Consider the following 14,900-nt stretch of genomic DNA (forward strand, 5'->3'; position numbering starts at 1 on the left):
GGTCTGTTACCGTACTCCCATTGGTCAATTTCCTCAAAAGGCGGGATTTGCGGCAACCAATTTTCTCTCGGATTGGCTGTTTTCAATGTCTCTCAGCATTTACTTATCTCAAACTACAACGTAAAAAAGGTAGTTCTTATCGGTTATGTCTCATGTTTTGGTCGTTGTAAATTGGAGATTCTGTCAAGTAATGCAAGACAAACCACACTTATCCACATTTACTCAGGTTTTAGCGTTTTAATCGCTTTGTATTTGTTGCGCAGTAAAGCGACACCCACGGAAGTGACCAAGATGGGAAGAGTTGACGACGTATTTTGGCATGACGCAATGTCCCAGCGCCTGGCAACACTCGGCGAGTGATTCATTCTGAAGTGGAGAGATGGCTTAGCTAGTTTGTTATTTCACTAAAAGTTTTCAACATGTCTCTTACTCGGATAGACGTTAACCTGCCTGTTTTACACTAATAGTCCTGTTTATATTATACAATCATCCGACCATGAAGCTGATCCATAAAGACATTGAAAAAGATAATGCCGGGTGAGTGAGTGGCTAATGTTAGCGAGCTAACCAGCATGCTATTTTGTAGCTGACTGCTCACATGTCAACGTAGCAGCTGTATTTGTCCCCATGTGATTTACATTCAGCTGTGCCAACAAAGATGAGGGGAGTTTGGGATTAGCACAAAAGTAGCCCCTCTTGTAGGTAATATGTATTATCTCAGAACTCTAAGCATTACTAACCTGTAGGAGCTTAGACTGTATCACTCTTCCTTAGCTTTAATGACTGAGCATACTCACAACACCTCAGTGAGTAAACAACACAAACCCAACTTGTGATATCATTTATGTGCACTCAATAATTACTGTAGCGGCAGGAGTGCTCATGTATCATGGCACCATCTGTGTCATTATCCCAAATAATGGGTTGACATGTGAAAGTAGGAGAACCAAAGTTTAAGTTAGTGAGAACCTAAACCACAAAATGACACCGATGCAGAAGCTGATTCACTGACTGCCAAACACTTCTTCAGCCAGGTGACTCTGGTGCCAGAGGAGGCGGAGGACATGTGGCACACCTACAACCTGCTTCAAGTGGGGGACAGCTTGAGAGCCTCAACTATCAGGTAACCATTAGTGCACACAAACTGATCTGGCAGTTTCCCCAGCACCACTGAGAGGCATCTAGTAGCACTGAGAGCTGGCAATTGATAGCTGCTCTGTTTGTCGATGAGGATTACAATCTGCATTTGTTTAGTACCTTGACAAAGCTACCCAAGGATTACTTCCCATCCACCTCTGTTATAACCCACACAGCAAACATTGCAATCATTAAGTTGCAACAGAAAGCTTTATTTACACATGGCTATTTTTGCAAGAATCCTGTTTTTGCAAGACTCCGCTCTGTGAAATGAATCTTCTCAGTTATACATGAACTTGAAATCTGCTTCAGCCAAGTGTAGGGGTTGCATCTGATCCCAATACTGTTAAAGGTTAACAGTATTGGGATCATCATCGCGACAGACACCATTTTGTTAAAAAAAAAATAGCACCCAGGCATTCTTAATTTAGCTGTAGCTCTATTGTATGTAATGTGTCCAATATGTCTGTGGTGGTTTTACATTAATGTCAAGATTAGCTGTTCTAAAACCTTGTTTATTAAAGTCTATTTTAGTGGTTGGTTGTGATGATTTCCAATTGTGTCTCTCACTCAGAGTCAGAACTAAAGTTTTTGTCACTTTTCCCACAGAAAGGTGCAGACAGAGTCAACCACTGGAAGTGTGGGCAGCTCCAGAGTTCGGACCACTCTAACAATATGTGTGGAGACTATCGACTTTGACTCCCATGCCTGTCAGCTGAGAGTAAAAGGCACCAACATAGTGGAGAACCAGTATGTCAAGGTCTGAGATTTTTAAGTAACTTTATAGTTGGAGCTAGGGCTGGGTTATAGACTCGAAAAATGAAATCTTCATTTTTTTTCAGTCATATATAGGATCGACAACTTTTTTTTTCTCATTACGTAAACTTACTAAAACAATACCCCTTCCTGCAGTCACTGGGCTATATGTGCAAGACCAATAAAAGTAAGGCCCCACTAGCTTTTACATATTGTTAACATTATAAACAAGTACACTAGAAGTAGCCGTGCAACAGTAGCAAAGTAATAGATTAATGCTTCTGTAAAATGTCTGTGTAGATTCTCATTAATCCAGGTCATGGTAATCCTGGGAGCTTCAGTAAAAAGCACTTGGACTTCTCTTTTCGGTCCTTGAGGACATTTCACCTCTTATCCAAGAGGCTTCCTCAGTTCTGAAAAACAGTTCTTCAATTCTGAAGAAGCATCTTGGATGAGTTTTGAGACACCTTTAAGAACCTAAAAGTGAAGTCCAGTTGCGTTTTGCTGAATCTCCCAGGATGGCTTCAGCAAAATATTTTGGGTCGGGTGGTTTATGCTTGTTTTCAGCATCTTTTCGAATGTGTAGATGGGTACCTGGGTACCAACCTCACTTCCATGACAACCATCCCTCTGTCTTGTTTTTGCTGTCATCAGCTCCTGCTGCCATTATATAACTTTCTGTTTAACTTTGACTCGCAGAGCTCACTTCTACAAGCAGCTTACTTTTTTGTTGTGAGTTCTAAGCAGTGTTTCTTAGTGCTAGAACCAGTGTTGTTTGAGTATCAGCAAAGGAAGCACATACCCAGATTATTTAGACTTTTCACATTTTGAAAAAACAAAAATGACAATAAATTAATGTATTGTATTGTCCAGCCATAGGTGCGACCTTGTCCGTTTTTTGTTATTGACCATAAACTCCTATTTGAACTTAAAGTTGATTATGATCATGTCATTTTTTCACTCTTCAGATGGGGGCTTATCACACTATTGAGCTTGAGCTCAATAGGAAGTTTACTCTCGCTAAGAAGTGCTGGGACAGCGTTGTGCTGGATAGAATCGGTAAGCAGGTGCTACTGTTTAACTTCAGCTTCCACCACAACTACAATTTGTCTTGTTTGGTCTGAGCACTCACAGGAAAAGTAATCGCTTTGTGTCATTCGTGGTTCCTTTAAGCATGCACTTCCCACTTGTACGTCAACCAAGACTTGTAAACAGTAATCACATGGACTCACAAGTATGTTGTTTACCAGAGAGAATTTCATAAGCTTAAGCAACTGTTCACTCAGCTGTTAAAACCTCAACCTTTACTTCCTTACACACATAAAGCCGCATGGTAAACAAATTTTTGCATTTAATTCCAACAGAGAGTTCAGATGTACTTGCCAATATTAGCGCATTACTATTTAAAGAGCGGCGAAGTGTGGACAGTACTTCTCTTTGGAGACCAAATAAACCAAATGATAGATAAATACACTGGCAAAGCATAGACCTCTGTCTCTTTCTTTAGAGTCAAGCTATGAAATGTTTTTTTCCTAGATAATCCCAGAAACTAACCAAGAACCACCAAGAACTTTATGAGTAAAAAGAGTTTTTTTTAAAAAAATTATTCTTAGCAATAACTGCTCAGTTACAGGCATTACATGTTAATTCCTTTAACAGTAAAACACAAGAATTTATTGTCAAACTGCATTAAAACTCTGCTGATCTGTTGAACATCATGAAGTCTCCACTACCACACATGGTCCATGTATTAATTCATTGTCTGCTCTTCAGATCAAGCATGTGATGCAGCCCAGAAGGCAGATGTGGCAGCTGTGGTGATGCAGGAGGGTCTGGCCAACCTGGTACTGGTGACCCCGGCCATGACTCTGCTTCGTGCAAAAGTGGAAGTCACTATTCCTCGCAAGAGAAGAGGCAGCTGCACTCAGCACGAGAAGGTAATCATCTTTGTGAACTGCCCCATCAGATTTTTACTCGCTGTGTTGTCATGTGGAAAGAAGAGAACTGGAGAGAAATAGAAGAGAACTCAAAATGTTATTTGTTTAGTATACCAAAACAGTAATCTTATGAACCATAAAATAGAAAAAAACAAAGGTTGAATTTCTTTGATTATATTATAAAAATTGAAAAATCTGGTCAACATTTTTTCCACGCACCCACGTGTACAGGAAAGAATGTCGATATTTTACTAATTACATTTTTAATTCCACACTCGCCTCCTATCGTCTGTGTGAAAACACAGCCTGCAGTTCAGCCCAGCTTGAGGCTAGACAGCTGAAGGGATGGTGGATAGACTGATGGGAGAATTAAGTCGAGTTTATTTGGTGACTTGACCCAATGACAGTCCTCATTTTGCAACGTGTGTTTTCTTCTTCTTGAGGATTAGGATAAGTCTGAATAGAACACAACACACAGATATAATGTTTAACACTTAATGTGTTTAAAAGGGGCATAGAGCTCGGATGCACAATATCCATCTGTAGTCATCAGACAAATATCACCCTAACTTTTTCAGTATTATTTTTGAGGGGGAAAAAAGCTTCATATTGTGATAATTGCATGAATTGGACATCCTGTTGCCTTGGTACTGGTACACTGTGTCCTTGTCACATATTCTGTTTGATGTCAAACTGTCTGTCTGTGTTTGCAGGCGCTGGAGAGGTTTTATGAGGCTGTGATGCAGGCGATACTTCGCCACATCAATTTTGATGGTATGGCTGCTGTGTGGTCTCTAAAACATGCACACCTATAAAAGCATACATACACATTTAGTATGTTCCTGTTTTTGTCACATGCTTCTCCTTTTTTAATTTGTTCCTGTAAATCCATTTGTATCTTTGCTGTGAACATCTCATCCACCGTTTAGCAGTTTTATGGTCTTGTTGTGGTGATGTTGGTCTTTATTGTTGCACAACGTCTTTGCTTGTCTTCAGTTTTTTTGGTTTCTGTTCAAAGAAATGAAAATGGACATTAGACAGACTTAGGTTTTGATTTCCTTTCCTCTCCTGCCACTAGTGGTGAAGTGTATCCTGGTGGCGAGTCCAGGGTTTGTGAAGGACCAGTTTATCACCTACCTCTTTAAGGAGGCTGTGCGGCAGGATAACAAGCTCCTGCTGGAGAATCGACCCAAATTCATGCTGGTCCACTCATCTTCAGGTCATAAGTATTCACTCAAAGGTAGGAGCTGCTTGACTCTGAGAGTAAAACAGTTAAGTCTCACCATTCAATGACAACTAAGTGAAGTACTTGTTGTTTTGCAGAAATCCTGTCCGACCCCACTGTGACGAGTAGACTCTCTGATACCAAGGTAAATATGCATCTTGTGATTTGTCAGTTTTATACATAATTCTGTAAACAAATGCTTTTATGTAAAAAAAAAAAAAAAAAAAAAAAACACAAGAAAAGCACTCAGAGAGCGCAGTGCTCTGCCAAGGCTGCGCCACTGTTGTATGATTTCCGACGGATGAACTCTTGGATCGCAATCATGTGATCATTAACAGGCAGCTGACGTACTGTTGACTTGTTGTCATAGTTACAGTGACGCCGTGCCGCTATCTTGCAATGATACAGAAATCTTTAACAAATCTGTGGATCCAGACTATAAGCTGCATCACTTCCAAAATCTAATCAATTGATCCTTGTGTCATTTCTGATCTTCCCTGAAAAGTTCATCAAAATCTGTTAGTCCGTTTTTGAGTAATGTTCTTTACAGATAGACAAACCAACGCCGATTGTCCCGTAACTCCGCCACGTTACTTGGCGGAGTAATAAAGGTTCTTGTTTATATGATTATAAACAGCCATGTGGTAAAAACATTTTAAAAAATCTGTGCATATGGATTAATAAAGTGTGCACAGAGATAGGTAAACTGTGTGTGGATCAACAAAATTTGAGCTGCTGTTACAATACTGGCAACTGTGGGCAATGTAAAATTACATTCAACAAATATTAAAGAATAGAATGTTAACATGCACAATGCTCTGGCTACTTACTTTAGCACGTTCCTCATAGTTAATGTAAGGAAGCTGAATCCACATGCACAGTTAAGCAATCCATAGCCACACTTTAATATTCCATGTGAAGGCTTTGTGAATCTGTTCACTCAGAATATTAATCCCTTCACATAGATTTTCACAGACATATTAGCTGACCCCCTAGGATATATATCATTGTGTAAACTGGTATTTATGTCTAACTCTCAGGCAGCTGGAGAGGTGAAAGCCCTGGAAGACTTCTATAAGATGCTCCAGCATGAGCCTGACAGAGCGTTCTACGGGTGAGTGATGACGGATCAGAGGCTTGTGTCCTGCAGAGTTCTCGTTCGTTCACGCTGAATATCAACTTTGCTTGTCCATCTTATCTTTGGATCTGCACAGAGTTGCTCATGTGGAGAAAGCTGCTGACGCCCTCGCCATCGACACCTTGCTGATAAGTGATAAGTTGTTCAGGTACATACTGAGAAATATGTTTCTGTCATTAGCTTATGCATTTCAAATAGCGCAGGGGGCAGATTGTTTTACAGATAATATTATTGCACAATCTCGTTGCTGCCGAACTGTATTTTCAGCTGCATTTTAACGGGCTGATGTTTTAAACATTTTCAATCAAAAACTGAAGCTAACAGAAAAAATTAGGTCGCAGAACTATGACACACTTTGCAGCTTTAGTACTATTTCTGCATCTGTTTCTGCAGCTCTGTTTTCTTTAAATTAGAGATATTTGTTTTTTGCTGATATCCAACATGCCGATAATTTTCAACTCTTTTTCGCCCATGTCAATATGTGCACATATTTTATTCCTCTTAATGTCACAGAACATCAGGTCTCTCCTGTAGTGGAATTAAAGTACTATTATGTCTACTCTCATATTTATTTTTATGTACTTTTTTCAAATAAAACTGCAAACTTTTCTACATTCCTGTCACTGATTATTTTGGGCCAGGGGAGAGGTTTCAGTTTCAAGCCTTTATCTGCGATGATGATGCATCTCTACTTTAAATGTATCAGCTTAAGGATTGCTAGTGATGCAAGCAATCAGCCACTTAATGTATCCAACATTTTAATGTGTATTCTGTCTGTGTGTACGTCCAGGCATCAGGATGTCCCCACAAGGAGTCGTTATGTTCGGTTGGTCGATAACGTGAGAGACAATGGTGGCAATGTCAGGTAACTTTGGAAATACTGTGTTTATAGACAGCAAGAATTAGCAAGTAGGCAAACAATGTGTTAGTCAATGAAAGTATGAATATGTGAGTATTTAAAATTGTATAAATGTTTGTTCTTTGTTTGCTCTTGCTAATGGGATTCACATCTAACACCAGTGTTTTAGATGAACCTAAATGAAACTAAATGGTTTTGTTTAAAGGATGAAGTGTGACAGTCTGCCAGTTTGTTAACCAGCACAGATTCGGGGTACCAGATGTTTAGATTTTAGTTTTTCCTGTCCAGACATTTAGCTGATGAGTTTCTCTGTTGTCATGCAGGATATTCTCAAGCCTTCACGTGTCTGGTGAACGTAAGTAATAAACCACTTTGACTTCCTTAATTCTACAGAATAATGAACAGTTATTTGTTGGTATAAGTGGATGTAATCAATATTTTTTATATTAATTGTGTGGCTCCCATAGAATCTAAGGAGCTTTAAGACGTTCAAGTTATTGTTTCAGTTTAGCCTCACCACACTTCAAGTTTTATGCTTTTTAAAACATATAATAGTAACTGTCGAGCACCAAATGGTAGGCAGACAATGTTTTTGACTCCTAATGGTAACATTGCTCAGTATTTGGTGAACATGTTTGTTTTGCCATACCAGCTTGAAAGGCCATATGTCAGAGTTGCTCTCAAAGCTTGTTTCTGTTGCCCCCACATGGCCAAAAAACAGTTAGTGCAGGTTTAGAAGTACCCCACTGAATTTTTTGCGAACAACCCGTTGTGTAAGTAGTCAGGGCTTTTTACCATTGTGTGCAACTGCTCTGACTGTATTTCATTCATCATTACAAACTTTCATAGACTACGTCCATGTTTGCTCTTCTTAACCTATTAATACTGCCCCAGTGCATTATGTTTCCTTGAGCATACACAGTTCAAACCAAACGAGGAGCCTCTTTTAGAAGCATTTCTCCATAATGATACTAGAGGTCACAAACTCCAGAGTAGCCATAGATGCAGTTCTATGTAGAGATCTGCTGTATCTAAACAATGATATAATGACCAGTAACACAATGGCGACATACCATTAAGTCTTCATTACTGGTTGGGTCCATTCAGCACACTGAATTAATGACACACCCATGTACATAAAAACCTGACTCACTTGTATTATTGACTTCCTGTAATCAGACATAACAGCAGCCTACTGTACTGGCTGTCTACCGTCACCTCTTGATTTCTCCTCGGCTTGTTTCCTCAGAACTGACTCAGCTGAGCGGAGTGGCGGCCATCTTGAGGTTTCCCATCGCTGACCTATCAGAAGCCGAGGATGAAAGCAGCTCAGACGATGACTGATCCTCACAAACGGACCAGGTAGCTCTTACTGGGAGAAAATGAGAGGAAGGTTGGCCAGCGTTGCAGATAACACACCAATGCATTGATTCAGTGTGTTGTTAAACAATAAAGCTGCTGTGTTATGATTGAGGTATTCTACCTCTGCAACGTCCACACCTCTTTCAAATCTAGTTAACACACCTGATTTTCTGAAGTGACCATAACGTCACATAATTTGATGCAGTTTCAAGTGCTTTGATGCTTTTGGTTTGAAGGTGACTGTCTTTGGGAGGTGCAAGTTAAGCTACGTAACAATGCCAATAACAGGAATGTAACATTTGTTGCCAAATACAAATGGGAAGGGAAGAAATAAAAAATTGAGTGACATTTAGCAATAGCAAAATCTGTGATTTCTTTTTCCAAGTGTATATAAAACTTATCTTTGTTGCAATTAAACAGCAGAGGCATGCAAATACTTCTCAGTGTTTCATTTTGTCTGGAAAAAAAGCTCTCATCATGCATGGCATTAAAAACAAGTTGGACCAAGATATAAAAATATATAATTTATTACATATAGTATTTCATTTTCACTTAAAGAGCTATTTTGGTTATGGGTAATATGACCCAAAACTACTGCATATCAACAAACTATAATCAAGTATGCTCAGGATTTTTAACTTCATACAGGGATGTTTGACTTCCACAGTTAAAACAGTGCAGGTTCCTCTTTTCTTCTCTGACAAAATGTCAAACTATAAACTTCCCTTGTGTAGAATCTCAGCAGCTAGGACTAAAGTGCATTTTTGAAACATCCTCCCCACTCTACTCCATATTTTACTCCTGCATCACAGAGTCCTACTACTCATTTCCACCAGTGCATCCTTAAGTGCGAGTGTGAGTGAGCTAGATGCTCTGGGCATCACTCAGTAGGACACTGGTAGGACTTAATCCAGGCTAAATCCTCCAGGGTGCCCCAGTGCAGGTAGATAATTGCACATATAACCATGACATGCATTATCTGGTGGCTGTTGCCCCAGTTGTCAAACAGGCCTGGGCTGAAACGCTCAGGTATCTGGATGATGTTAACTACACCTCCCAGCACAGCTAGAGAGTCCATGATTACAAAGAGTCGCAGGGAGTTTGGGCTGCCGACCCCGCTGCCGTAAACCCGGAACAGGAATAGGCTGAAGCGGAACAAACCCTGCCAGACGAAAGCTCGCAGACGCAGTATGTTGGTGCGAGCTGTGGTGGCACAGTAGATCCCGTAGGCTGACAGGAGGATGTAGGCCAACAAGGCAGTCTGTTGCACGGTTGGATAGCAAAGAAGGGTAATGTAAATGATGGGAATTGCCCCTGGAGAGAAAACAGAAGGTATTATTAGTGTTTTTGTTGTTGAGATTATATTTAGAATAGATATTCTCACTAGATTTGGACTTAAGTTGGATCAAAGTTACAAAAAGTAAGGAAACTTGTTTTGTCTTGACTGCTGTGAGACATACTGGAGACTTGACTAAAGACCTAATCTGAGAGTTTTGATCTTATAAATTCCCGAACAACAAAAACATAAGATTAGTTTCAGGTAAGATAACAGGACTCAGAGTAGACAGCACTGCTAGAGGCTCTGTACCAACATCCAAAGGGCTTCAGTAGAAGGCAGCTTGGCCTACTTGTGGTCCTTGAGGGCATTTCACTTCTCGTCCAAGTGACTTCCTCAGTTCTGATTGATGGGCAGTTACAGGTATTTATTCTCACCTCCAACTCACATGGCTCAAAGCTTATTAAGGACACAGTTCTCACAGGACTCAAGGTGTGAATGAGTGAGTCTCCGATGTTAACAAGCCTTGAGTCATGTGATGTAGGGGTAAAAATATATATACCAAGGACTCCCCATTAGATCTGAGGAAGCCTCTTAGATGAGAGATGAATCATCTAAAGAAACAAAAAGCCCAGTTTCCATCTACTGAAGCGCTTAGGATTACTATGACCTGGGTCATTGAGAATCAGCACCAACATAATACCAGCATGGTAGCAGTTTACTGCGTTCATTAGCATGCTAACATTTGGTAATTGCCACTAAACAAGTACAGCTGAGGTTGGTCGACATAAAAGTGATTCCACAGAGGCAATTCAACACTGGAAAGCAAAGATGTCAACCTCATGGTAGTGTTAAAGAAAAGTCAGGGCTTCAACAAAGTTAATGGAGATCCTCTGAGGAAACACAAATATCCCTCTAAAATTTCCTGACAATGCATCAGATATGTGTTAAGATATTTCAGTCTAGACCTGCTCTGGAGACCTGAGACTCTGTTGTAAGATCAGACCCGACTCTACAAAGACTAACTGTAGACTTTTCAACTTGTGAAACATCTGTGACTCTGAAGGGAGGGTTCTGATGTTTAATATCTTGAGTCTTGCTTGAAACTTAAGAGATGTGAAAGATGAGGTCATTTATTATTGCAGGCAAGAAAGGTCTACTGAAGGACGCTACTGAGTTGCATCATGCATAATGAAAGGATCCAGCATTACTGAAGCCCAAGGACGTGCAGTTACTTGCATATAATTTATTGATACAAATCTTTAATCCCTGGAACAGAAATTCCAGGAAACACATGGGATGTGCCCCCATAGACTTTAAAACAGCTGTAGCCATTATCATGTGCACTGAGAAGTTGAAGAATTCAGACAGCAGAGCCACTTAGCGTCAATAGCAGCTTAGCAAAACCTGAGGTCAGGGTCGCTTTACTTCAACAGCCTACCCAGGGTGTTGACCAGGCAGACCCCGAACATGTCCAATGAGAGCAGGGTGTCGTACACATGTTCTCCTCCCACATGGTTCATGAAAACATGGTAGACCACTGAGCCAATGGTGGGGCTGAGGCAGGCGAGGTAGTGGACAATGCATATCCAAACGTTATCCACCTCCATCCAGGGGATACTGAAAGGCAGCAGTACCAAGAAAAGGAAGAAAGGAATGCCTGAGGTGATGGGAAAATGAGGAGGAACAAGAGGAGAGAAATTAAATAAAGGAACAATTTAAAGTCATTAAGATTTTCCACATTATTTGTCACTCAAGATGAGATTATGAATTTATGAAAGGAATTAATTCCCAAAAACTGATTGGAGATTTGGAGGTGGATGTGACTGCTGTCACCTAATAACATCTTTGTTCATTATTATACTTTAAACCTGGCAGTGGCACTGAAACATTAGAAGATGCAGAACTATTTGAGTTGTTTGTTGAACCAAAAATGCTTCCTCTGTTTTTTTTTTTACCAGGAACAATGTGAACGGTAGTTAGTTGCATGCATAGAGAAAGCAAGGCAGTGCTCTAATGCTAATACCCTTCACTTCCCCTTAGTAAGAGTGTTAGTCTTAATGAACTTATGGGATAGCCAATGAGAAAATGGGGCAAGAAGAAGATGCTTTCTGAAGTTCAAGGCTGCACAGCTGTTACCTCATGCACGATTACAGTTCCATCTTTGCCTGTTTTGCTTAAGTCAGGCTTGAATTTTCAAGTCTTACATCAAATGCAGAAAATTTAAACACATCTTGACATACTGTAATTTTGTTCAACATTTGTGCAAACTCCTGCGTATCTACAGGATGCTTTCCTCAAAACACATCCAGCATACATTTAGAGTTGATAACTGTCCGTCACCTTTAAAGACCTAGTTAACTGTCGGATATTTCCAGGGTTAGGATTCCCAGGGCAGATTACAGCTAATACTCTATATCCTCATTACACGCCCTCGTCAAGTATGCTTGTAACTGGCCATAAGTGAGAGTAGTGGATATGTGTGTGTTTGTGCAGCCGTCATATGGCTTAATAGGATATACAAGGTGACAAAAACTTGCACTGTGAATTAAAATGTAAAGATATATTTTAATACAATTAATACTTTTACTAATATTTCAATATTTACTGCAGACTGACCCTTTTGTAGTGCATGTCTAAAGAAAAGTAAAAGCAATGCAGAGCAGTTTTCTGGACTTACCATGGCTGTAAATGTTGCCCAGTTCATTGTGCATGTAGAAGAGGCTCCTGAGACACTCCTGAGCTGTGGACACTGGTCGGTAACCCGTCAGGACATATTTGTTGAACTGAAGGTGAGAAGGGGTCTTTGCAAAGTCCAAGAGCCGTGGTCCTTGGTAAAGCCCCATCATGATTCCTGCAGCCGCTGGCCCTTACATTTAGTTGACTTTAGTGCAAGTTCCTCACCATCTACATCCTAAAAAGGGCCAGACTCAGGACTCTCAGGCACGAATGTGACCGCAACCAGCCGGAAACTCTGGCCACTGAAACCCATCATTGGACAGGTGCAATTCCATGAGAGCAACCTGTTGAGTGGGCCAAGTGGCATGCTTTCAGTGGGACCAATCAGCAGACAGCTTTCATTTCTAAGCTGGAGTAATCCTCACAAAAAGCCATGTGCATGGTTGCAGCTGCTCCTTGTCGTGGCTAATAACTAACTCACACCTCAACTTCATGGTTCATGTGACACAGAACAATAATGCAGGAGTGTTTCCCTTGTTGTAGACTGCACACATCCTCATACAACCCATGCTTGTGCTACAACTGTGATGCAGTCAGGATGATCTGGGGATTAAAACACTTTACCAGGTGGTTTCTTAATGACACTGACGTAACTGGTTAGGATAAGTCCTTATTACATTTTTACATATTAAATAGATTTTCTGTAGCATATGAAATCTATAAAACATGTCCACTGTTGGGATTCTTCTGTTTTTATTTAATCAAATACTGTACAATAATAAACAGATTATTACCACAAGTAGTAAAAAAAAAAAAAATTCCCATGGTAAATAAATTAGACTGATCTATTACCTTGTAGAAATAGTTTGATATCCCCCCACCCCTCAAAACTGACTGCTTTAATAACAATACTGACCATATGCAGCAGACAAACTACAGTTTCTTTGCATACAGTAAACAGTAAGTGCAGGACAAAAAGGTGAAGGCAAGAACCATGAAAATATACACTACAACAGAAAACTTAAAATGTTACCATGTTGTATCTATATACTTACAAACACACAAATATGACTACCAGTACTGTTTTACAGACAGAAAAAATAAAATAATATACATTTCAGAAACAATCAAACATAACATCTAAAAAAGGGAATATATTTGTTGTCTTCGGTAGAGTTAACCTGCAGGGAGAGGCAAAAAAAAAAAAAAAAAAAACAGTAAAAAGATTGAATGTTTAAGGAAAATATAAAACAGAGTAAAGCATTTTATTTTGAGTCAGTCTTACCTTGATAGCCACTATTCCCAAAGAAACCATTCAAATCATATTTGTTATTCTTTGCTCCTTTAAAAAAAGTAAAAATGCAAAGTTTTCAGCACATACAGCTTCTACTAGTATTTACATGTTGACATGATTCACTGTAGCAGCAAATGTGTGCATCTTTCACCTGTAGCTAATTTCCTTTGTGACATTTAAATAATCAACATGTCACTTTGAACTAATAGTCCAACTTCATGTATATATACATATATGAATAATTATATGCATTTTTTTAACCAAGTTTAAAGGAAAAGAGTTATGTTAGTTACGCTACATCTTAACTTTGAGCCAGGAGACAGTTAGCTTAGCATGAAAACAGCTAGCCTGGCTCTTTAAAAGCTCTTATTATTATTATACTTTCGGTTTTCTATGCATTAAACAAACAATACATATTGAAATGATAAATAATTTGTTGTCGTTTGGCTTAGATGTGCTGAAAGATGGATTTTGCTATTTTAGGAGTGGCTAACTTTTTTCCTGTTTCCAGTTTTTATGCTAAGCTAAGCTAATCTAACGACTGCTGGTGTTAGCCTCATATTTAGCATACAGACACGAGAGTGGTATCATTTTTCTTATCTATTCTTGGCAAGACAGTGAATAAACTAATTTCCAAAAGTATCAAACTACTGCTTTAAGAAATGAAAACCTTTCTGAACCAAAGGGAGTTTCTTATGCTAGTTTTTGAAGCAGCAAAGCTTATACTGCATATAAACAGGAAAAACTTACCTGAAGGTAGTAAAGGTGGAAAACACCTCTGTCCAGCTTATGAAGAAAAGTCTTTTATTCTTATACCGCTTTCCCACGCTATTATGTAAATGACACCTTAAAGAATCCACATTAATGCTAATTTACAGGTTTGTAATTTTTCACCTGTCTGAAATGAAGAAAAGTACACAATGTGACTTTCCATTATATTCAGACAGATCCAGCCTCTATGCTAGGGAAAATTTATGATTATACGTAATTTATGAGTTTCCATTGTTTCATGTGTATAAATACATAAAACTGTCTCTATTTGGAGATCCTGCTGTAAACTAAACTTCAGCTCCTGTTAACAATTTGTCAAAAAAAATGGATTATATTCATTATTGTCGATTATCAGTAATCTGAGTTGTTAGTCTCTGTTTTGAACCATTTGTACCATTGTACATATCCATTATTGTGACTGAGTGCAGCTCAGTCTTGTGTCGTGTTGAAAATGTTTTGGAAAGAT

General features: G+C 39.3%; 3 protein-coding genes across 7 annotated transcripts in view; 1 reads left to right on the forward strand and 2 right to left on the reverse strand.

Annotated features, from left to right (window-relative positions):
• Window positions 1-177: 177 nt before the first annotated feature.
• Window positions 178-8,850, forward strand: pelo (pelota mRNA surveillance and ribosome rescue factor). The gene is made up of 13 exons (XM_023270453.3): window positions 178-537; window positions 1,031-1,123; window positions 1,747-1,897; window positions 2,862-2,952; window positions 3,667-3,830; window positions 4,544-4,604; window positions 4,909-5,070; window positions 5,154-5,200; window positions 6,096-6,169; window positions 6,270-6,341; window positions 6,984-7,058; window positions 7,376-7,407; window positions 8,302-8,850. The coding sequence occupies exons 1-13, from the start codon at window positions 497-499 to the stop codon at window positions 8,394-8,396; spliced, it is 1,158 nt and encodes a 385-aa protein (XP_023126221.1). The 5' UTR covers window positions 178-496; the 3' UTR covers window positions 8,397-8,850.
• Window positions 8,851-8,925: 75 nt separating this feature from the next.
• Window positions 8,926-12,882, reverse strand: paqr4b (progestin and adipoQ receptor family member IVb). The gene is made up of 3 exons (XM_023270776.3): window positions 12,371-12,882; window positions 11,132-11,350; window positions 8,926-9,728 (listed from the first exon to the last, which is right to left on the reverse strand). Exons 1-3 carry the CDS (start codon window positions 12,537-12,539, stop codon window positions 9,295-9,297), a joined length of 822 nt encoding a protein of 273 aa, XP_023126544.2. The 5' UTR covers window positions 12,540-12,882; the 3' UTR covers window positions 8,926-9,294.
• A 218-nt stretch (window positions 12,883-13,100) lies between these two features.
• Window positions 13,101-14,900, reverse strand: part of cmn (calymmin) — a 28,032-nt gene continuing 26,232 nt past the window's right edge. For all 5 annotated transcript variants that reach the window (XM_055004592.1, XM_055004593.1, XM_055004594.1 and 2 more), the window contains 2 exons: window positions 13,655-13,711; window positions 13,101-13,550 (listed from right to left, as the gene is read on the reverse strand). In XM_055004592.1, coding sequence (XP_054860567.1) covers window positions 13,546-13,550; window positions 13,655-13,711 — 62 coding nt within the window. In that variant the 3' untranslated portion in view covers window positions 13,101-13,545. The remainder of the gene's footprint in view (window positions 13,551-13,654; window positions 13,712-14,900) is intronic.

Source organism: Amphiprion ocellaris, chromosome 18 (assembly GCF_022539595.1).
Source record: "Amphiprion ocellaris isolate individual 3 ecotype Okinawa chromosome 18, ASM2253959v1, whole genome shotgun sequence".
NCBI lineage: Eukaryota > Metazoa > Chordata > Actinopteri > Pomacentridae > Amphiprion > Amphiprion ocellaris.